Genomic DNA, 24,690 nt, shown 5'->3' with positions numbered 1-24,690 from the left:
TGAACCTGGGGGGCTGGTGGTGGTGGTGGTGGTGGAGAGGTGGTGTAAGGGAGGAGAAAGGGTTTCTTTTAGTGCTTTTCTTGAGATGGTCATTGTGAACATCTCTGAATTGTTTGTTTGAGGTTCATCAATGGGGGTAACAATAGTAAACCACTGAACCAAATTTTAAGAAAATAATAATAATAATAATAATTAAAAGAAAATCAAATATTTGTGTATATCCCGTTTAACCGTTTAAGATAACAAGTCTCGCATCGACAAAACACATGAGACATTTTATCCACTGGTCACAAGTAAGTGTTCATTTGGATTGACTTATTTTAGGTGTTTTAAAGCCAAAATAGTTTTTAGCAGTTTTGAATTGTTTGGATAAATCTAAAAAAGTGTTTATACACACTTATTTTATAGCCAAAATAACAAAAATAAGCCAAGTGTCATAAGTTAGAAGTCCTAACTTATGACTTTTGGTTTTTAAGTTATAAACCCAAAGTCAATCCAAACGGATCCTAAGCACTTTAAAGTCATGCAGGCCGAAGTCCAGAGCGGACTATATCATTTGCGGATTAGAATGTCACAAATGGTATGTCACTCTTGTTTGCTTTGCGGTGGGCAAACCTCAGTGTCGTAGTAAGCAGATCTTATCCACTAGTGATACATTTTAAAGTTGAGTGTGTCTAGGCTCGAAGCGAACAATATTACCAGCGGATTAGGCCGTTACAATTTCGCTCTTCAAATGAATCGTAATTTAAATTTTATTCTTCAAAAAGAAAGGTCTTTAATCTCTATCTTCAGAAATCAAAGTTATGTATGAAAGAGAATAAATTCTTGAAGGACGCATTATTGTAAAATATAATTATGATGCAAAATTATAAGCTCAGCAACCTATTCAACTGGTTGGATTTTTCCCCTTTCGCCCTTTGGAACTTATGGAAAAACAGCAACAATAATATTTTCAGCAACAAAAACTCATCCCTATCGCCTGGCCTGGTGAATAATAAAATGATGGAATACCGACGTTATACTCATCAGGCGCAAGATCCTCAATCCTCCTACCTCGTTAGAATTAGGTGGTCCCTCCCCCCTTCCCCCACCCCCAAGGTAGGATCTTTCAAACTTAGCACAGATGACTCCTTTACAAAAGTTTGTAATAAGGGTGGTACTGGAGTAGTTATCAGGGATCAAAATAGTAACTGTGTAATAGATTTTTACCGTAACATCACTATCCAAAGCCACACCATGGCAGCTGAAATAGATTTTTCTTCTCGATGGTTTAAGATTAGCTTATGATTGTTCTATTTTCCCTATTGAAATTAGGACTGTTCAAAATCGAACCAAAATCGATAAGCCGAACCGATAAAAAAGTTATTGGTTTATAGTATTGTGTTATTGGTTTAGTGGTTTTGATAACGGTTTTGATTTTTTTTGTTATCGGGTTATCAGTTCTTAACGAGTTAACCAATAACCCGATAGTAAATTAAATAATTATATTTATACCATTTTGTATATAAAGTCCTCGACTTAGAGTTTAATTTCCTATTTTTATTTTAGTTGGCTTAAACACTTGATTATTCTACAATGTAAAAGTGTTTGCTTTTGAGCAAGATGTAACTTGTGGATTCAAGTGCATGGTTTATTTGGTTTGTCACCTGTTTCTAAGTGATTTTCAATGTTTTTTCTTTTGTGTCAAATCTTAACGGTTAAACCGATAACGGAACCGATAACAATAAAAAACTGATAAACCAATAACCAATAAGTCAATATCTTAATGGTTCTATAACGGTTTAACATCTCTACAAACCGATAACCAATAAGCCAACCCGATAAACTTTAAAACCGAACCGAATCGGCCGATACACAGCCTTAATTGAAATTAAGTTAGACTCCATTGAGGCAATAGAAGCATTAGAAAATTCTCAACCTATTTATACAACAAAAATTAATCTTTGCAGGTTGCTTGTGAAAAGGTTGGGAAATTCACTGGTCAGGCATAGCTTCCGACAAGCAAACAAGGTAGCAAACTTTTTGTCAAAACTAGGTACCAAGCTAACACCATCCAATCAAGCTACTATATTATCTGCTCCTCCAGACCATACTGTGTCTCTTGTCAAGGATGATCAACGAGGGGCTATATCTACTAAACCAGTTTTAAGGATCACTTGTAATAATAAGTTAACATGTTTCGGTAATTTAACAGTACTAGCCAACTATGGCAACAACGTAGAGGTAGAGATGCCTCAAAACTTGGTAGCTCCCTAGTTTATATATAATATATATAATCTTGTCATCCAAAAAAAATATTCATGTAATACGAAAGGAAGAACAATTTAAAACACATAAAATAAGAGCAAAAGTACAAATCAATCAAAAAAAAAAGAAATATAAAGTTGTTAAATGAGCAAGTTGGGCTAAAGTTGCGCGAGTTAGAGCGGATTAACTTTGTCATAGTCGAACAATTTGTTTAAAAAATTGGAATTTTTTTAAATATTGAGTTTGTTCAATTGAAGTTAATGCTTCGGTTAAAATGAATGGATCACTTTGAAGCTTTTGCTAATTTATTGGTCATAGCTTAATCGGTCTAACTCAAAATCGATTTTCTTCTTTTAGAATTTATTTAATTACTAAATATTGTTTTTATTGAAAAATAAAATTACTCAAGAAAATAAATTAATAGGTCTAATATTATGTTGATACTTATAAATGGATTTTTACACTTCATTTAAGAAAAAAAGAAACACTTGGTCTCACTCTTTCAACCTAATAGTCATGTTTCATTAAATATTTTATAGATTAAAGCTAAATATAATGAATCATATCCATTAATTAATTTAAATATGAAAAATCAGATATCTCCCAATTTTATTACTTAATTTAAAAAGCTATCTTGCTTCTTGTAGAAATAAATATATGAAAAATTATTTTCTATCTTTTTGGCTCTCTATAATTTATAGTTGTGTTTATGAGCACTTTGACTCCACTTCTTTAAAATATTGACAGATCAGACCCCCACAAAAGCATTTATTATGGTACCATGCAGAAGATATTATTCAAATTTCAAGTTATATAATAGCAACTTGTCACCACATATGTATATATTGCAATAAATGAAAATGGAATTAAATTCACAATCTCACAAACTTAATTAAAAGTTTGACTTTGAATTTTGAGAATAAATTGTCTTTATGAGGAAACTTTTGTATCATGATTTAAAATTTAATCGAGTCATAATATAAGTTTTATCGAATATTAATAATAATAAAAAATTTAAATAAAAATATAGTCACAATTTAATTTCTAAATGAAAATTAAATAGAGCATGAACAATGGATGAAATTAGTTCACCTCTAATCATATATTTTGAATTTGAGGCATGGAAATGAAAACAAAAATGAAAACGAAAATCTTGTTTTAAGTGTATTTTCCTTACGTTGCCAAACATTAAAGGCGGAATCGAATCCAATATTTTTAATGTGAAACATAATATATATGTACGTGAAATACATTACAAATTTAACAACTATTATACTCCAAACTCGCAAGCTTAAAGATACAATGAATTCAACGATAAAAATCTTTAACTACATCAAAATAAAATCCTGAATTCATCTCTGACCAACACGATGTAACAAACTAGACATGCTTTCTCCATGGCCGGCAAGTGTCGAACTTCACCACCGGCGCCGGCGACTTTTCCGGCAACCGTGAATTGTTGTAAACATTTTTCTCCATCACCACAACATCATCATATGAACTTGTAACACACATCATTTTATAATATCTAAACAATAAAAACCCTTTAAAAATCTTAAACTTTTTATCATGACTACTCTTAATTATTTTCACTTTAGAACTATTTTCTATGTATTTTTCTAGTTGACTTGATATTCTATCAATCTCATATTTATCAAAAAGAGAAATATTATTATTATTATTATTATTTAATTGTACAATTGGAATAAAAACATTAGGTGAAGATGACAATTCTTGAACTTCTTTAATAACTTGTAATTTGTACCTTGATGATGGTTCTTGAGCCTTTTTATAATTTCTTGAATGTACTTCAAATTCTTCATACCAATTAGCCAATGTTGTTGATTTCTTTAGAGATAAATCATCAATATTACTAGTACAAACTTTTGATGATTTTTTTATGTGGAAAGATGAAGATGACATGATGTTTTCTTGAAAGAAGAAGAAGAAGAAGAAAAAAGAGTGTATTTTCTTTTGGATTTGGAAATAATGAGAGTATTAAAAGTTTGACACTTTTTGTATGTATGAGGAAAAGTAGTTGGTTGCTTTTTCGTACGCTCAAGGAAGTGGTAGAGAATCTTAAAATTTCAAAATTTAGTGAAAATAAAAAAAAAAAATATTTCAAGGTTATTCTTTTCATTTGTCCTATCTTTGATAGATAGAGTTATCTGGTACATGTTGCTGATTGAAGGTGAAACTTAAGAAATATTCTACGAAATTAATTAAAATACGCAAAAACTAGTCCGAACATCATCATTAAAAAAAATAGGAAAAGGAGTTGGTTGCTTTTCCAAATGCTTATTAAGGGTAAAGGTGGTGGACATCTTTTTCGAATTTTATTTTCGTAAGATACTAAATATGTTGTTTTCGTAATTAGAGTGCAAAAATATTGTGCATTTATAGTGTGAAAAATATTTATATAAAATAAAGCTATTTATGATATATTAAAATTCATTAATAGTATTAAAAGAATATTTGTAGAGTTGGTGTCTATAACATTAATCCTTATTATTTACTCTTGCCCTATCTTTGTCAAGGTTATTAATAGAGTGAAATTATTTAAGCAATCAATTTAACTTAATTTGGTATCATAAATTACGTTTTACTCTACTTTAGATTACGATTTAAGTTTTGAAATGCTAAGTTTAGTATGTTGTTATAAAACGACTTAATTGAATAATATGAAAAAATATAAATATTAACAGTCTGCTAAGCTTAAATTCTAAAATAATATATTACATAAAGTTTTTTGTCATGTAAATGTTTTAGGATAAAACTAATAAATCTAACGTCTACTTTGACTTTTGAAAGTGGAATTACTTTAAGCAATACATGAAGATTTTCATTTAGCTAATTATAGTTTTTTAAAAATATTTTTATGATACGCGACGAGATATTTTGAGCTTGAATTTTAAAATAAAATTATCTTTAATAAGTAGCATTTTATTTTCATTTTAAAAGAATATTATTTTATATAAATTTAAATTGATCAAACTCTATTCAAATATTAAAAAATGATTAAAAAAATCTCAAACGTTACTAAAGGAAAGCTAGAGCCTTAGAGGTCATAATTGTTATGATGTACACATTAATATGTGTATAATTAATTTGAATGTACCAAAAAAACTATAGTATTTAAATTTAATTGAGTCATTTTGGGGCCCTAGAATGACTTTTTTAGGTGAGAAACTAATTATATTGGGGCCACTCACTTTCATAAAAATTCTAAGAATTTATTTCTAAAAGTTATTAAATTCACAATAATGACAAATTTTTTATTTACTTTGACTCACTCTTTGATGCTTTTTATTTTCTTCCGTCGATTAATTTAAATTTATGATTCAGTAAAATTTATTAAAAAGAAAAAATCATTAATTTCAAGACTTTTTTTTTATATTTTAACTCAATTGAGAATATTGTTTAAGATTGAAAAATATTTATTCATCTATTATAATCATTAGTGATTATTTATTGATTGTTATAATTATATTACAAGGACATCGATTAAATAAAAAGCTGATATGTGAATTATATATGCTTAAATTTTATCATTTTGATAGCTAGCCTTTGATCTGTAGTTTTCCATGTACAATATCGTAAATTTTTTTCAAATTTTCAATTTCATTCTCAAATAAATATTGAATTTTAGAATGAAATTTATATTTTTTAAGTTTTTATTTTATACATTATCGCGTTTGAGATGAATTATCAAATATATAAATTATTTAAGAAACAAAACTTTCATAAATCTGGTTTTTATATAATGTCCCCTAGTCAAGTTGCATATGCAAATACTCCACTCCTAAATTTAAAATACGTCCTATCATATAATGATATATTTGTGGCGTAAATAAGATAAAAACAAGACTCTATATATATCATCTTCATAATTTATAAGATAATACACAATATATTATTGTTTACAATTAGTGAAATTTTTTTCGTGTCAACAAGATAGAAATAAAATTGCATATATATTATTTTTTATATTCGACTTACGAAATTACATGCGATATGTTATTTTCTATAATTAGAGATATTGTTGTCGGCAAGCCAATGTATATTATATCTATGGTCCAAATGATGAACTTAGTAAATAATTTCAAACAATTTGAATAATTAAATGCAATTAAATTTTGTATTATTATGTAGACCCTTCTAATTAGGCATCTAATTATTTATTTAAATGATTGAGATGGAAATGTAAGTGTAGTGTTCTTTAGAATAATATAAAAGTGGAATTATATTTGGTTACGGCACGTAATTTTATCTTATTTTTGAAGAATAATTAAGGTCTTTATCAATTGCAATTAAGTAAAACAAATATAAATAGTAATCAACAAAGATTATAATTTTGTTTTTAAGTAGAATATAGATAATTAGTCACCAAAATTCTAATCAAACAATAATTTAGCTGTCGGCTGTTTGATTAGTCTAATTAGAAAATTGCAAATATAAAATGTATTATTAATAATAAAATCAAATCAACGGCACCACTTAAGAACCAACAAATACTAATCAAGATTCACGTCGAGTAAAGCCCAATCAAAAAAAAAAGTACTAATAAAGACTAATTCAAAATTTCAACTTTAAGTTCGAATTTGAAATTCACATGAAAGCTTGTGAGGTAATGATATCGAATTCAGATGAACCCGTAACTCACTCGTTGCTCATAGTCTCTAGCAGAGACGGAGTCAGAATTTTCACTAAGGGGATTCAAAATCTGTAAAAATAGCACATGAAGTAGCCAACGGGATAAAATTACTTTAACCATGTATAAATAATGTAATTTTCCACCGAGGGAAATCATTCGAACCCCTTTCGGTGAAGGTGGCTTCGCCCTTGGTCTCTAGTAAAATTCATTCTCAGAACTCGAACCCGAGAATTACTAAAAAAGATTGTGGACTCATGTACATGTTACACCTTATTACAAGTAGCAAAAAGGCAAGGTTCTAATAATATAATGCTGAATAAACAAGAAGATATTCTTTTGAAAATAGTCACTCACTCGGTTTGAAATGACACTTTTTTATTAAAACATATAAGATACAGTAAAACCGAGGAAATGAAGATTCATATAACCGACCTCAACTTTTTTTCAGACCGAGGCTACGCAATCTTCCCTTTTTTCTTTGTCCGATTTTTCGTTTTACTTCCTTCCTCCTACAACTATTACAAAATGGCATCAATGTCTTTACAGAGTTGAAGCATTTATCTCTGTACTTGATTGATATGGACTTACGCCATTGAGTAGCTAACTTCTACGCCCTCCTTTCTTCGAAAGTTCAACTTCAACGCGTTTAATTTCATCTTTCAACTCTTGTAAAGCAGCATTGCTGGATCGATCTTTGCTCGTTTTTCTGTTATCACGTAACAGATCAACTAGATGTTTCAAGCACAAGAGGTATTCAGCTTTTACTCCAGGAGCATCACATAATGACTTGTCATTTACAAACTGCACAAACAACAAATAATAACTAAAACTATATGAATGAATATACATCATATACATAGGCAAATGTTTGAGTCGCAGCAGACAAGTGTGTTAGACAGAAGTTGAAAAAAAAAAGCCTAACATCATAACATGACGTGAGTCGCAGCAGACAGTGTGTTCACAACACTGGTTTACCACTCGGTGTCTAGTACCCGCTTTGTTGCCCAACTAGTCTAGATTAACACCAGGAAATCCTACTTTAGGGGGGTAAAGCACTCCCTACCGTTTTTCCTATCATAACATGACGTAATTGAGAAGCATAACATTCATCGTTCAAAGAAAATTGTGACTCCATCCAAGGAAAATATATCCAGAAAGATAGAAACAGAAGTTACTCGACGAATCCTTGGGACTTCCTATTTGGTGTATTCTATTTTCTCATGTGGTGCGGCTAGCAAGAACTAAGAATAAAAGGTAATAATCAGTCAAGCCACAATATCATAAAACAAAGTCAAATACGACCATTCAACTAATTGGAAACCTGGCTAAAGCACCCATAATTCTAAATAACAATTGCAAACTTACTGATAAAACTAAACCTCTCATACCTCCTTGTATGCAGAAATGCATCCACGAAGAGCACTCTCAGCTTCAGAGTTATAAGGGTCCTGTTTCTGTAGAAGGTGCAGTCAAAAATCAGTTTCATCATGTTTCAACGTTGAAATATCCAAGAGAAACAGATAGGATTGTTAATGAAAGAGAACACGATATAATCTAACCTTTGAATCTTCAAGCTCCAGCCTTTTCATCTCCAACAATGAAAGAGCATCAAGTGACTGCAACTGCAGGAAAATCCACAATAAAGCTAATTTAAATAGCATAGTTTAAGAAAATAAATTTTTTAAAAAGGTCGCTAGTCATCAGTCAGTTAAGCTACAGTACAAAGGCCAAAAAGATGAACACATTCTCCCATATATGTCTGTACATTAACTTGGGCAGCCTTGAAGTAGAAAATGTAAGAAATTAGAAGAATTTTGAGAGATTGGAAGATATAATTTGCTAAAACCTGCTTAATACAAGACATGGACCAAACAAGACGTTGGCGTCTTTGGCCGCTAGTTTAAACTATAGCTGTATGTTATTGTATCCAAATAAAGGAGTACTATATATTTATATATGCCTCTACTTCACAGAAAGAAAAGCAATAAAAGGATCTAAAAGTTTTAACATCTTAAATAAATATTGGTAGGATTGCTCAAATAACAGAAGTTAGCAGAAAATAACATCTAACTGGCTGTTTCCCTTCATAAACAATCAATAATGGGACTGACCAGGATAATCAGTGCTGATTGCCTGCTCCTTCCTGTTGTCACAGATTCTTTATAAGACTGTTTATTTCCTTCCTCTCTCACAGAATGCACCAGGTTTCCCCGAGCCACACTACAATCAACAATTTTGAAAAACAATTGACTAAGGAAAGTTGTCATGATGTCACCAATATTGATAATGCACAAGCTTGTGGAACCCGCTTACAAAGGGAAGCTTCTAGTGGCTCCGAGGTGGGGCAAGGTATAACTTATGAAATAGCATAAATATCACACTCATCAGACAGAAGATATGTTATCCCGAGTAGAAAAAAGATTCCTCCGAAAAAAATCAATTCTTTGTTCAGTTGTAAACTACATAGAGCAAAGCATTTATTTTGACAGAGAAAAACATGTCAAACTTCTTGCAACCAATTACACATCAAATAAAATATCGGTAACATGTAGTTTGAGTAATTTCTACTTGGTTGAAATGAGTCAAAAGTACCATAATTTGATTAACCTACAAGCTAAACAATGCCAGAAGAAAGTGAGAAATAATATAAGAGATCATCCACTACTGATACACGGAACTCTTTTCAGACTTGAGGTTCAAACAGAAACCTGCAATACTGAGATTGGACAAATTCCAAAACCTCACCTTGTAATTGTACAAACAGATGAATCATGATACATGGAGAAGGAGCAGAAAGTGTACCGGAAGAAGATATAGAGCATATACTTTCACATAGTATGGAAGCATGCCATCTATGATTGTCGGTGTCAATTTGATCAGCATACAGTGGCAAACTCCAGCCAAGGTAAAGATGTGACATTCAGCTACACTTCTAACGGGAATAAAGAAGTTGTGGTGTACAGGATATAGCCCTCTTGACACTTGCATGTGTAGTCCAGAGAGAACGATAAGATAGTCTTTAAAAGAGTGGAATATTCTTTGTCTAATAGGAAAGTCTTTAGGTGCCTTGTAAATTTTTGGATAATTGTGTCTCTTTTCAGAGAACCGTATTTGCATATTCTAGGGTAGATTCTCTTCTTATATATACGTGTATACCTACATATCTACAATTATTGTCTTCTTATATATACGTGTATACCTACATATCTACAATTATTATCTTATCAAAAATATATAGTGGTCATGCAACTTTACCTGGGTAAGATAGCTCATATTTTCGGTTCCGAATCAAGATAAGAAGGATTGCAAGTATATTCACGGTCAATGTAAGCTAGTCAATTTTGCTTGGGTTCTGAGACTGGTGTGATAGTATAATGCGCACAACAGAACAGGTATTCCTCCACTTTTATTTAAGTTAAGCACAAAATATGATGAATCTCAAAGAGAGAAATCGCAAGGGAAACTAACAAATCAAGAGATATTTCAAACTGAACTTTGACTAAAACAAATATACCTTTAATTATAAAGAAAAGATATTAGCAGACAAATGTAAGATGAAAACCTAAGTTAAGACTAATATATACCTTATTGACTTGCTTAAAAGATCTTTTGCCATATCAAGCTCAGCCACATTACTCTTGTTGAGCTTACTGGAGTCGAGCATTTTAACTCTAGCAAGATGTAGCAAATTTGCAGCTATCTATGAAGGAAATAAGGGAAATTACACAGAATTCATAGTAGTAAAATCAACCGATAGTATAATCGTCTTGAATTGCTAGTATGATGTTGAGGATTTAGAGGGGAAACCTGAATGTGGTTTTCAGGGAGTAAAGCTCTTCGGGCATCAAGACACCTACTCCAAAAATTATATCATGTCATGCTAGATCAGAATCTTAAAAGCCTCCACCCTACTCACTAATTAATTGGGGTAGAAGATTCACCTCTTAAAAAGCTCTTGAGCTTCTTTCAATTTTCCAAGCGACTGAAGGGTCAAGGCCAGGCGTTCAGCTGCAATTACAGTCTCTGGAGAATTCCAACCCTGTAAGATATGAGTAACAACATATGAGAAAAATGAGTATGGATATAGAGCGACAAGATCTAGGAATACAATGAAGATCTCAGCACTCCAGAAACGGATAATACAAACTGGACGCGTAACTTCAGATAAGCAATTCCATAACAGATTGGAACAATGAAAGATTCCAGAAGAATAAAATAAAAAGGGTGTTAGTATACCTTTGCTAATTCCATAATATGCAGGATCTTCCTCAGAACATTCTCAGCCTCTTCGATCCGGTGAGTTGTGATGTATATCTATACATGAGAGTAGATGTAAGCCAACTTTACCAAGTAATTCAGCCTTTTCTGACCGACAAAAGCAGGCAGATCTGTTACAGTTACACACACATTTTGAATTGAGCAGTAGCTCAATATTTTCAGAATATTAAGGCTGGTACAAGATGAGGAAAGGATGAAAAAGGAGCGATTGACAACCTCCGTAAAATAAAAAGAAGTAGAATAGGAACCCCAATTATAGAAAAAAAGTCATTTGCAATGCCTTTACCCTAATGTAGAGAATGACAACTTTCATTTCAAGAAACTTCCTTAGTGTACAAGTCACATGCTTTCTCCTTTGATCCACTAAGAAGCAAATTGTTGAATTACTAACAAAATACATGAAGAATAGTCATGGTTCAGATGGCATTCCTTATATGATCAAACACTTCCTCATATTGCAGAGATCAGAACTACTACTTAAGTATTGAAACTATACAGGCTAGCAAATCAGTTATCTACGCAAGAACTACTACTTAAGTATTGAAACTATACAGGCTAGCAAATCAGTTATCTACGCAAAAAATTGGAATGTATCCTGGCTAAGTTTGACAGAGTTACTTGCATTATTAAGAAACAGAAGGAACATATCTAGCTTAAGTTACCAGGTCATCTTGCTCTTTCTACGCTTGAAAAAAAATTTTCAGAATAATTACAAGCATAGCTGTTAGGAGGACATATTCAGATAGCAACATTTAATCAATCTTCTGTAGTATCTTTACTTGTCCACCACAAAAGTTAAAGTCTCAAATCATACAGAATTGACAAAAGAAATAGTGCTCTGTCCCTTCGTCTGGGACTAATTTAAGCTAGATCAAATGTACCCAGCGAGAGTAACCTCAATGGTTTTCACTGTATGCACAAGCAACATTTGCATAACCTTGGTGCAAAAGCAAAAAAAAAATATGGAAGCACAACCTGAGCTAGCTGTTGCATCCTCTTGGTACATATCATTGATTCACCTTGACCGCCATCCTACAATGGTAAACAAATTTGTAAGAACAGATACACTGATCATCTTATTACAGAAAACCCACAATCAATATGTGAATCAAATTTGGGAACCTCCAAAATCCGAATAGAATCGCGAATCAGAGCCTCTGAATCCTTGTATTTACCCTGAAGAGACAGCACCTGGAAACGGAGTGGGACTCTCTTGTCAGTCAAAATAATGACAGACTACACAAGAAAAGACTGCCCATCAGCAGAAGTGGTTTCAAATTTTGGGAGAGTAACTGGAAATTATATGAATTATCATATCAAAATTTACTTCTGTCTACGTTTTCAAACTAGCCAGCGTATAAATGTAGATGCTAACTATTGAATAACTAGGGTGACCAAAAAGGATCAAGTGAAAGAGAGGAGACATAAATCATATACACAGGAAAAGAACCAAACATTGAATGTACTATGCACAAGCCAAAAGATTTAGGTGCAACATTATATTTTAACTAGAACAAGAAATTAAAGGTAAAACAAGACTTTAACAAATGAAATGCACGTAGTTGTAGGGGAAGAAAAGGATTGATTAGAGATCTTGCATAAGAGGCAGAAGCTGTGAAGGAGATCTATTGCTTCAGAGTTTGACATGCCAGCTTGGCTAAAGGCATTACTCCATCCATTTTGGAATAAACCCATATCCTAACAAGAGATACAGAGAAAGATAGTGAAGTAACAAAGTCCATGAACAAATGGTGTGTCCCTCTGGGTAATTGTTTTTTAGCTTCAGGGTAGCTCTATATCTGGTATTTGACTTGTTTACTTGGAGTTAAGTGTTATCCTGTTCTCCATCACTTTGGGTGGAACTCCATTTTAGACTGGTTATAAGCTGTTTGTAACCAATATAAAAGTGTTGGCCTGTTGTGCCCCACAGTTAGGGTGCATCAGGAAGTAAACTTTTATGCAGACCATCAGAACTATGTGAAGATGAAGTGGAAAGGAAACTGTGGCCTTACTGTTCCCAGATGATACATGGTATCAGCATAGTCTAGATGAGCCTCCCCTAAGACACGCCTCTTTATCTACAAGGTCAATGGTGAAAGATCGATATTTAGAAATTTTAATAGCAACAACTGAAGAAAATACATTGCAAGTCCTGGTAATGACAACATACCTTTAAAGCACGCTGCCATGTTAATAATATGGATGAAAAAGAAAAGAAAACAGTATCAGTATCAGTAAAAAAAAAATTTTTAAAAAGCCAATTGTTAAATAAAAGTTATACTAATACTAAAAACGACTATCATTCCTCAGCATATCAAGTGACAGACTGGTGAAGGCAAAATTTTATCACTCCAACCATCCAAAAGAATATATTGTTCTATCCCAAGTCATATCCACTGAACTGAAAAGGAAGGTTCAATCATATGCTTTGCAGAAAGTTGCATAACCCCTACTCTTGCACTTCTCAATAAACCTCTCTCTTATATTGATTATGAAAAAACCAAAAAGTAACTAATTGGCCCCAACATGTTCCCTTCATATTGCAGTCCAAATTTTCAAATTTTAACTTGATATGTGTATCGCGTCAAACAAAACATGCAATATGCAATACAGGTATGCGCAACTTAAGTATACTTTGATAAGGTTTATTAATTTTCAACTTCAATGAAACTAGCACTCCATGCTCAAGTCAGCATTAGAAGCATTTAACTTAAGAGTAGAACTGTTTCCAATGCTAATACATAAGTTTAAAGTCACAGAATATAAGCTCTTAAAAAGCAAAATCATGCACACGGGATATCATGGCAAGAAGGTGGTATAGCAAAGACATCCATATACACCAATGTGACTCCAAAAAAGAAAATTTAGCTTGGATCCAATTCAAGTCCTTTAATGAATAATACAAACATATGTTTGAGATGGAAACACTAATATATTATGCCATCCAAGCACATAACATCCAGAACTTCTAAGCAAACCTATCTAGTGGCCATGGATAATAAACCACAAGGAGATATACATCAGCTTAATAAACAATATAACGATGTCATGAACATTTCTGTAATGTCATAAAATTTTATGAATAAAAATGGAGAAAGAAAATTAAGACTCTGAAAATGTTTGCCCACTTACCTCATAGACACCACGAGCTTGTTCCAGTTTTCTTTGCATAAGATAGAATTGACCTAGATTGTGAAGGGCTGCCGCAACTCTACGACACAAAATCAAGCATATAAAGGAAAGTGATAATCAACTTTCAAGCAACTAACGAAGATGCAGATAGATGGACTGGCACAGTAATGATCACTCTATAATAAGATTGTAGCCTTGGAGACTTACTATGATATAACTTCTAACACAATGAGAAGAGATAAACCACACAGAGAAACGCTGTTTTCAAAGACGTAAAAACACTCGGAATCAATTTGGACATAACTAAGAAGACAACACAATGAGGGTATGGGATCCATATAGACGATATCAACTAATTGTGATTTTAGTTAAACAAGTGTCTATGCAATAAGTGGAAATATCAAGAACTCCTTATTTGTCTAAAAAGACAAAAAATAGTATTGGAGCTAAATGGACTTTAATGAGCATAATTGCACAGAAAATTCATATAATTGACCCAACAACCTCGGGATTGAGGCTTAGTTCATTGTTTGAATATAAAAGAACTGAAGACTAGCGTGCAGCAATTCTTTCTCATAGAAAACCATGGAAGTTATCAGATCTGCTAATAGATGACCTGCTTGCAAACGTTGACGATTCACCATGTTTCTTCTATGCTTTTCAATGACTCAAGCTTAAGTGTCAAGCTTCAACATAGGTGACTCACTTTGGGCAGTATAAGAGTAGCAAAGTTCATATATAAACTGCTATACTGCTCAAAATTTGACCCCATATAATTAAGGACCAATTGAAAAGCATGTAATCAAATGGCACACATATGAATGCCCTACAACCAGGTGTAACTATAATACTAATATATAGTAAACATAGGCTGCTTTACTAAAAGTCCTTTCAATACATACCGTACATCTTCTTGTCCAAATGATTCCTCGAGTATTTTGATTGCTTCCAAGTACATAGGTTCTGCTTTATCAAATGCCTTTTTCACTCTATATAGCTCTGCCTGTCACAAAAAACATAGCCGATAACCTTCCAAAAATAGACTAACCAGTCAAGCGAAAAATGAGTTTCATGCAAAACTGTTACTTAAAATTACGTGTACTCACTCTATCCTGTTTCATGTGACATATTTGTATTAGACAAAGTAAGGGACATTTTGTACACATGTGACTACTACATTGGTATTGGATTCATCAAGATTCAACCTTCTTCATGCAATACAATCTTAAAATTGGAGTCTTAATAAGAACTGAGAATCAGCACATCTCCAAGAACCAAATTCTGTGAAGTGACGCATTATTCATTGACTTCCTTGGCATGTACAAATTTAAACAATCACCCGCCAAACAACTAACATACGAAATGCACCTTGAAGACTCACTTCCCAAATGACCACTACTTGGTGATTTAAAAATACATGGCAGCCATTGCATTAGAATTAATTTTGAAAAATATCGTTATAGGCATAAGATTATTTATTTTTTTATAAGGTAAAATTCTTTTATTAATAGCCTGAAGAAGATTTTATCGAGTGCCTGAAGGACAAAAGGCATCTAATAGTGGACCTACCAGATTGTTGTAAGCAGATGCAACATGTGGATCCCTATCTCCGAAACCTTCTTTAGCTTCTTGCAATGCAGCCAGGAACAGTTTTTCAGCTTTCTTAAGTTTTCCCTGGTTGAATAGAAATACTACTGCAAGTTCAGACAGTATGAATACCAAATTGAATTGTAAACATGAATACCAAAGTATCAGTGATAACAAAGGAGGCTTGCATGCCTGTAAAAAGAAATCCCTTCCACTGTCTGTAAAAACTCTCCATTTGGATGTGTGTATATTAGATACTACAGACCCATCCTCAATTTTGCGCAAGCCACTGATTTCGACATCAATTCCATCAGAAACCTCTTCTGCCAAGGCAGGACTGACATTTACTCCAAGGATTACGGCTACAACAGGAAAATACGGTTAATGTTTTACCAAATAGTTTTGATGGAAATTCACATTCATGGCTTCAATAACAAAATCTCCAGAAAAAAACTACAATTTGAAAGAGATATGACATGAAAGCACTGAAAACACTACATGCAAATGTATGGTGTGCCAAGAACGTTCTTTCTTTTAAATAAGAACTGCACTCACACAGCTCTGAACTTGTAGGAAAAATGAGAAGCATAGAGTGGAGATAAAACCAGATACAACATCATGATGTCAGAACATATATAGCTATATCTTATGAAAATTATCACTTTCTCTTCAAATGATGACATCTAGAGAAAGATGCTTCCTTATACAACAGAATATTTTTCTCCTGGAGTCAAAAAAATTGCAAACAAAAAATGAATCTCGCTAACATGTTGAAGCATACACTTTATTGTGTTTAACTGAAGAAACATTCAAAGATCAATAGGACCGCACAACAATATTATCTCTGCTACATTGAATGACCATACATGATTACAGGTGGAGGTCCTTCTTGCTAAAAGAATTCTGTTTCGGATAGCTGGACATTTGTTGTTTAGAAAATATTAATATGCTACTAGATAAATATAAGCATCCGACATCAACAAACAAATGGATTACCCCATAAGAGTAGTGAATACCAGCTGGTCCAAACAGAAAAATCCATCGAAATGAGTCTGAAAAGTACCCTCCAGAACCAAGCTCACTGGAAAATCTACATTGTCCTGCCAAGAAATGAAAATGTCGGCTGATGAAAAAATGATGGAAATACACAATAGCACTTAGCATCATCGTACACTAAATCTCAAATGGCTGCATAATTGTTCCAGATGTGAATCTTGATCATTCAACACAATTTAATATGAACAAAAGATCAACTCTTAATTCTGATGAATAGAAAGTGGGTTCTTCATTAACCAAATACTGGAAATACAAAATAGCACATGGCATTGAGTACTATAGCTCAAAAAGCTGCATAATTATCTCAGATGCAAATCTTGATCATCAAACATAACTTAATATGAAGAGAAAAAAATCAACTCTTTAATTCTGAGGAACAGAAAAAGCGTTCTTTATAAAATTGTCAGCTGATTATCAAAATGATAGAAATACAAAATAGCACATAGCATCATTGAATACCATAGCTCAAAAATTTGCATAATTAGCCCAAATGCAAATCTTGATCATTGAACATGATTTCATATGAACAAAAAAAAACATTTTTTTATCCTGATGACTAAAAAGTGCGCTCATTGCAAAGAGCTCACAATACATAAAATTCAAAACTTAACAGCATCACTGTATACAGTAGCGCAAAAAGCTGCATAAAAGTCCAGATACAAATCTTGATCATTAAACATGAAATAAATCTACTTTATCCTCATTAAAAGAAAATGGGTTCTTTATAAAGAACTCAGAATAAATAGAAGTTCAAAATTTACCAGCAATACTACATACAGTAGCTCAAAGAAACTGCATAATTAGCAATAAAATCGATTCTTTATCCTTTTGGTTCATTGGAAAGATCTCACAATACATAAAATTCAATATTTACCAGCATAACTGAATATTGTAGCTCAAAAAGCTGCATAATTATCCCAAATACAAATCTTGATTATTTAACAAAGTTCAACATGAAAAAAATTCTACTTTATTTTCATTAACAGAAAATGGGTTCTTCATAAAGAACTCTGAATACATGAAATTCAAAATTTACCAGCATTACTATATACAGTACCTCAAAAAAATAAAATAAAAACAGCACAATTGGCATAAAAATCGATTCTTTATCCTTATAGAGCATCGCAAAGAACTCAAAATACATAAAAAAAAAAATTCAAAAAAATTACCAGCATTAGGTAGCAAAACTGGGGAACTTCTGTGAAGTGGCGTAGCAGCAAGAGATTTAGGGGAAATTCGGAATCTTTTAATTAAACTAGCAGAAGCTTGTCTGAGAAACATCATTCGAGTAATCGAACAGTTCAATTTTAGAAAAATTATAGAAAGATGAATGATCTTTTTTCTTGGGTTTAATAATATTTTCTAAATTCAATTTAGTAAAGTAAACCCTAAACCAAGGTTCACAATTGGGCGGATCGGATCAAATTTAGACGGGTTGAATCAAATTTGAGTAACTCAGTCAAGACATTAAACGGATTAAGATCTAATTTGATCTAAATTTATTTGGATCATATCGGGTCAAAACTAGTCAGGTAATAAGTTAATCGTACATAGTAAAATTATTTTTTATCTTTTATCATAATAATATAATAGCATATCATTTTTTAATCAAAAGAAAATTGATAAGATTTCTCTAGAATCGATTCGAATTACATATCAATATTAATTGTAATAGGTTGAGCTAATAAATAAATAAGTCAATAGCCCGCCCCAAATTTATACCGATTAGACAAATTAGACAGATTGAGATTGAGTTTAATTTTGCTAGCAATTCCCTTACAAATTAGACAAAATAAGCGGATTAAGTTTGATTTTACCATCAATACCCCTACAAGCAGGGGTTGGTTAGTGCATTGATAGACACCCTACAAGCAGGGGTAGGCAAGTGCATTAATAGACAGGCTACGAGTGATAATAATAACTTATTTCAAAATTAATTTTGATATACAGACTACGAGCGATAATAAATAACTAATTTCAAAATTAATTTTAACGAGCACGCTTCTTTTGTGTTTTGGGAAGTTGAGATTACACAAATAATTACAACTATAGTATATACTTGCAAGATACTAAAGAGCTTTTTGGCAATAACCTTAGTCTAATTGAAATCTATATCAAATAAGACTACGTTATTGTTAACCTATCGCAACCTTCCTCCTTATTTTTTAATCTATCGAATAAACAAAATCGCACTCTTTTGATAAAAACAAGGGTAAAAACAGTAATGAAGTGAACCAAACCCTTTCAATATCTTTGTTATTAATAAGAATAACAATTGTAACACAGCATTGCCAAATCATAGGCAATGAAATAAGGCTTTGCTGTATGAAAATACAATTCAACTGGGGCAAATAAACAGAAAAATAACCAGAGACAAACTATCCCTATAACTAAATAACACAGGTGAAGTCCAAAGGGTCGTTCCACAATTCAATCTTTTGTCCTATCCCAAATTTTGCAAACCAGAAACAAGCGATCCCTCGAGCAATTCATACTATCAAGTCTTCAAGGTTAACCGATGATGGTGGTTTCTGCAATCATGGAGGTAACGACGTATGGGTCCATATTTGAGGCTGGCCTTCTGTCCTCAAAGTATCCCTTGCCTGCCTTCTCTGTGTCTCTTCCAACACGGACAGATGCACCACGGTTTGCAACCCCCTGAACACGTCAAATAAAGTTGTGTAACGTGAGACAAGGTAAGACGTTGGACGTGTTTGGCTTGACAATTTGACTAAAACGGAGTTTAAGAAAGAAAGAACGAACTACTTAGGTGTTGTTCTTTTGTGACTAGCTTTAAAGTTACTCTATTGTCAAATGAGAAGTGATGAGAAAGGGAAGTCTTAATATACCCATTTGAATGTGTTGATGTTGGCTGTTTCGTGCTTTCCAGTGAGACGACGCTCGTTGCCTTCACCATATGCAGCTATGTGTTCTTTGTGCTTCAAGCCAAGCTTCTCAATAGCCTTCAAGATTATTTCATAGCCTCCATCTTCCCTCATCGACTTGGTGCTGGAAAAGATAAAACCAAAGTTTTAGACGTAAAGGACTAGTGAATTTAAAGATAAAACGTTGCAAAAACGAAGTGTTATTCCTCTACCTGTAATTTGTGTGAGCACCTGCACCATTCCAGTCGCCCTGACAAGAAAGGAAATATTCATTGTTAATACACCACATTATGCTAAATGATACATCGGTTTTCCTAGAAAGGGAGACCAGTTTGTATCCTACATGTTTCGATAATAAAATCAAATAAACGCCTGAATTACATAGAAGAAAGCTCACCGGAATAGGCTTGGGGTCGAATGACACGACCACCCCAGCAATCTCTGCAATCCTCTGTTAAACCACCAAGTCAATAAGTAAATTGCATTCAAGCTCTCGACAAGATAGCTAGAGAATTGAATTGAAATGGACCAAAATAGTCGATTAAAGTGTCAACTGTAGAGCTGCAATACCTCTAGAATGTAACGAGCTACCCACACTTCATCACCAGCTGAGATGCCAACAGAAGGTCCAACTTGGAATTCCCACTACATAAGATTTAAAAAAACATATCAAATGTTTGTGAAATAATTGAATTCTAGCTAGATGAGCAAACAAGAACAACTCTATACCTGTCCCGGCATGACTTCACCATTGATCCCGCTGATGTTAACCCCAGCATAGAGACAAGCCTTGTAATGGGCGTCAACAATGTCACGTCCAAAGGCCTTGTCAGCTCCGGTTCCACAGTAGTATGGTCCCTAGACACAAAAATAATTACGATTAAATAGACAGTTAACTAACTCTTGATCAGTATGGTCCCTAATTGTTAAGTAAATGCAGCAGTCACCAAAACAAATAAAGTATTAGGACCACAGATAGAGATCAATGCACGAGGCAATAGATAGAGACCTCTTAGGAACACCAATAATCACCAAGAACGCCAGCAATACATGACATTTGTGACACAATGTAATGCGAGCAATATGAGAAAATAATCTGTGACTAAGGAGATGAGCTAAATGAAAGAACTAATGCCAAAAAGACACGGAAAACAAAAGAAAAATGCAACAAAATGTATAGCAGGTATTAACGATATACCTGGGGGCCAGGAAAACCGCCAATGGGCCATCCAAGAGGCCAGTTGACCTCCCTTTGCAGCAAGGTATATTCTTGTTCAATACCATACCTAATTCATACACACAATTTCTTCAATCAAACTGGAAATTTGCAAATCATCGTATCCCGCAAAAGAGTTTAAGCTATACTTTAAAAGCTTAATAGAATATGTCAATACCAAGTTTCCTCAGCAGCCACATCAGGGTGGCTGAAGACCTTGGCGGCAGCGTGCCTCTTGTTTGTTGGGATGGGCTCACCAGCAGGAGTATAGGCATCACACATGACCTTCAGTACAAAAAAAGAAAAAGAAAGAATCAAACAAATGATTCACAAAAATTAGTACCATCATAATTCTCCTGTCTATGTTGCTGATACGTGTCTAGATCCTCGAAAAATCCACTACTTTTGGAGGATCCAACACGCAACTGTCAGACTTCAAGAAACGTAATCTAAAGTCACTGACGTATAGAAGTTAAACTCTTTTCAGATACTCAATAAAAGTCAACTAGAAAAACTTGGACACTGGAATTAATGATAGGTAACAAAATAAATCTTGAAACTGACCAAGATGTTGTTGCCTCTTCTGAATGGGTCCTTGAAGATTGCTTGAGGACTATGTCAAATTTCAATTAAATAAACAACAGTAGTCAGAAAAAAGTTCATTTCACAAAAAAATTTAGCAGATTATGCACATCGAAAGGCTAGCTTACTATAAGATCACTTCACTGTCTTCTCCGGGAGCTTGACCAGTGCTCGATCCATCGTAGTTCCATTTGGGTAGTTCTGCAGGACTAGTAACTGGACCAGGGAGAGTCTGTAAATCAAAATTAACACTCATATAAGCAAACTTCAACTTATTCGAAAAATCGGGAAAAATATATAAACTTAGAATCAATAAAAGAGATTATACCCTGGCTTTGCTCCTCATGTCCATGCCTGATCCACCAATCCTGGTAATAAACAGACAAAAAAATGTATATTTTAACATCAAAATGTACTCTTTATTTAATCACAAGTAGCTAAGAACTGAAATAAATTTCCAAATAGGAAAACTCATAAAAATCAGATCTTTCTCCAGAAAATATCACTTTCCACAAGAAACTAAAAAAAATACTTATAAGTTTTAGTGAAAAACAAGTTATTTTTATATGTAGAAAGTTTCATTTGTTTACTCAAAGCAAATGAAAAAAGGATCTCAATTGAAGAGGAAAACTACAAAAGAAACAAAAAAACAAAGGGAAAATAGATAGATCTAATGAAATTGACAGATTAAACCACATAAACACTCTTAACATTTCAATCAAAAAAAAAATTTACCACTTTCACTACATCACAACAAAGACATTATACTCAAAATCCAGAAATACAAACACCAGACACCTTTTATGAAGAAAAAAAAAACAAAAGAATCTTACTAGATTCAAGAATCTTTAGATCCATAAACAGGCTACCAAAAAGTTGTTTAGAATATCAAAGAAAAGAATCTTGCACATGTAGGTGTAAAAACAAAACTAACCCATTAATGAGGTGGCAAAAAACCAAACAAAATACAATTTTGAGTGGAAGATCACTCAACAAGTCATCATACTCAAATTCCAAAACAAACGAAAACAGTAAAATAAAAATATTAGACACCCATTGAGGAAAAAACACAGTAAATCAATCTTTCAAACTTCAAGAATCATGAGATCCATACAACTAGCACAAAAAAATGATACAATCAAACAGAAAGAACAGAGCTTTTTCATATCTGGTGTGAAAATAGAGCAACCTCATTATGAATCCCCCAAAGAAACACCACTGGGTATACAATAAGACTATTCACTAGATCACAAAAACATATCATTGAGTAAACTAAAATTTCCAAAACAAACAAAAACAACACCCTTTAAGGGAAAACCCCAGAAAACAATCTTAGACATCTTCAAGAATCAAAATTTATACCAAAAAACCATAAAAGATCCAATCTTTTTCATTCTAGTGCAAAAACAGAACAACTCCAGCACACCACCCAAAAAAAAAATAACATATACAGAAACACTCCTACTCAGTAGATCACAAAAAAAAACATATCACTTGGTACACTAAAATCCCAAAACAAACAAAAACACTGGGAAAATGTCACCCTTTAAGTAAAAACCCCAGAAAACAATCTTAAACACCTTCAAGAATCATAACATACACCAAAAAAACATAAAAACTAATTAAAAATCCAATCTTTTTTCATTCCAGTGTAAAAACAGAACAACCCCATTAAGAATCTCCCACCCCCACCACAAAAACACACAAGACTACTCACTAGATCAGAACAAACACATCACTTGGTGGACTCAAATCCCAATACAAACAAAAACACTGAAAAAAACAACACACCCTTCAAGTAAAAACCCCAGCAAACAACCTTAAACATCTTCAAGAATCATAACATACACCAAAAAAAACTTAAAAATCCAATCTTTATCATTCTAGAGTAAAAACGAGAACAACCCCATTAATGGGGTGGCAAAAAAAAACCTCACCATATGTATTCAGCAATGATCTTCTGAGTATCATCTGAGAGATTGAGGTTGACAAGATCTGAAAGCAGAGACATGATGATGATAAACTTCTTAAATTAAAATTCTCTATAAGATGAATTTTCTTTGATGAGGCAAAGACTAAATTTTTATACACTTTATATAGGCGATTTTCAGGGTTGCTTGTATTAAACTATTACACTTACTACTTAATTATTCAAATTTTTTATTTATTTAATTTTTTGCTATTTTAATTTTTAATAATAATAATGGAAAAATGAAAATAAATTAGCATTGGAAAAAAAAATCAAGTTTTGGTTGTTCCAAAGAGTAGGTAACTGATGAATATGAATATAAGGAAAAAAGAGAATCCAATTTGAGGATTCTATTGCTTTTTTACAGGATACTTGAAGTGCCGGTTCCTTTTCTTTTTTTTTTTGTATTTTTTTAAAAAAATAATCAATTTAATGTTTTTTTTACCAAGTTGAAAACATTAAAATTGTTTGGTGAGTTGGTGAAGGTTAAATTAGTCTTTTTCTTTAATTATTACTACAAGACAATAACCATCATTCATCAACATGCTTTTTCTTTATGTGATTAGAAATTATTATCGGAGTGCGAAGTACGATTACATAAATCTTGTTAAGAGAAAAATAACTAAAATAGAGGAAGAGGAGAGCACAAAGAGAAGTATGATTGCATACGATTTTTTCTTAGTACGTTATTGATCAAGAGTCTTAACGATGATTTTTTGAATTATAATATAAAATTTTATACGGACTCATAAGTCATGTGTATTAATTGCTTTGATGGTTTTGGTGAAGTTAATATTATCTTTTTACCATGAGATAATAATTAACGTAATTTTATACGACAGAATGAAAGAAATGGTAAGTTGAGAATAAATAAATAAATTAAAAGTGTAAAAAAGTAGAGGAAGTAATTAGATTCATAATATAAGTTTTAATAAAGGGTCTCGTTGGTCAATCATCAATGTATTAAATTTTTAAGTTTGACTTATTGATATTTAGAGTTTTTTTAAGAACTTTTTATAATGAAATTTCCATATTAAACTTTATACATTTCAATTGTTTGGTGGGTTGGTGAAGGTTGAGATTG

At 32.6% G+C, this 24,690-nt stretch overlaps 3 protein-coding genes across 6 annotated transcripts in view; all 3 read right to left on the bottom strand.

Moving 5' to 3' along the window:
- Window positions 1-127, bottom strand: part of LOC107003034 (putative pentatricopeptide repeat-containing protein At1g09680) — a 4,658-nt gene extending 4,531 nt beyond the window's left edge. Inside the window, exon 1 of the mRNA XM_027913191.1 lies at window positions 11-127. Within this exon, the coding sequence (XP_027768992.1) occupies window positions 11-102 (92 nt within the window). The 5' untranslated portion in view covers window positions 103-127. The remainder of the gene's footprint in view (window positions 1-10) is intronic.
- A 7,005-nt stretch (window positions 128-7,132) lies between these two features.
- LOC107002847 (kinesin light chain 3) lies at window positions 7,133-18,358 on the bottom strand. Of its 4 annotated transcripts, XM_015201032.2 has the most exons (19): window positions 18,124-18,358; window positions 16,915-16,998; window positions 16,091-16,260; window positions 15,881-15,985; window positions 15,214-15,314; window positions 14,312-14,390; window positions 13,350-13,361; window positions 13,192-13,257; window positions 12,302-12,370; window positions 12,155-12,211; window positions 11,138-11,215; window positions 10,843-10,940; window positions 10,709-10,754; window positions 10,486-10,601; window positions 9,013-9,121; window positions 8,461-8,523; window positions 8,290-8,355; window positions 7,490-7,702; window positions 7,133-7,416 (listed from the first exon to the last, which is right to left on the bottom strand). In XM_015201032.2, the coding sequence occupies exons 1-18, from the start codon at window positions 18,236-18,238 to the stop codon at window positions 7,502-7,504; spliced, it is 1,635 nt and encodes a 544-aa protein (XP_015056518.1). In that variant the 5' UTR covers window positions 18,239-18,358; the 3' UTR covers window positions 7,133-7,416; window positions 7,490-7,501. The 4 variants fall into 4 exon arrangements, with proteins under 4 accessions (XP_015056518.1, XP_015056517.1, XP_015056519.1 ...); XM_015201031.2 differs by having other exon boundaries at window positions 7,159-7,702; window positions 18,124-18,355; XM_015201033.2 differs by having other exon boundaries at window positions 7,159-7,702; window positions 16,895-16,998; window positions 18,124-18,290.
- An 821-nt stretch (window positions 18,359-19,179) lies between these two features.
- Window positions 19,180-23,788, bottom strand: LOC107004767 (glutamine synthetase). Its single transcript, XM_015203118.2, has 12 exons — window positions 23,575-23,788; window positions 21,966-22,005; window positions 21,766-21,869; window positions 21,620-21,668; window positions 21,234-21,340; window positions 21,038-21,125; window positions 20,569-20,697; window positions 20,410-20,484; window positions 20,237-20,290; window positions 20,052-20,089; window positions 19,804-19,963; window positions 19,180-19,612 (listed from the first exon to the last, which is right to left on the bottom strand). Exons 1-12 carry the CDS (start codon window positions 23,646-23,648, stop codon window positions 19,466-19,468), a joined length of 1,065 nt encoding a protein of 354 aa, XP_015058604.1. The 5' UTR covers window positions 23,649-23,788; the 3' UTR covers window positions 19,180-19,465.
- Between the last annotated feature and the right edge of the window lie 902 nt (window positions 23,789-24,690).

This window comes from Solanum pennellii, chromosome 11 (assembly GCF_001406875.1).
Source record: "Solanum pennellii chromosome 11, SPENNV200".
NCBI classification, from domain to species: Eukaryota; Viridiplantae; Streptophyta; class Magnoliopsida; order Solanales; family Solanaceae; genus Solanum; species Solanum pennellii.
Note: the sequence above shows the minus strand (reverse complement) of the source record. Positions and strands in the feature narration are given on the sequence as shown.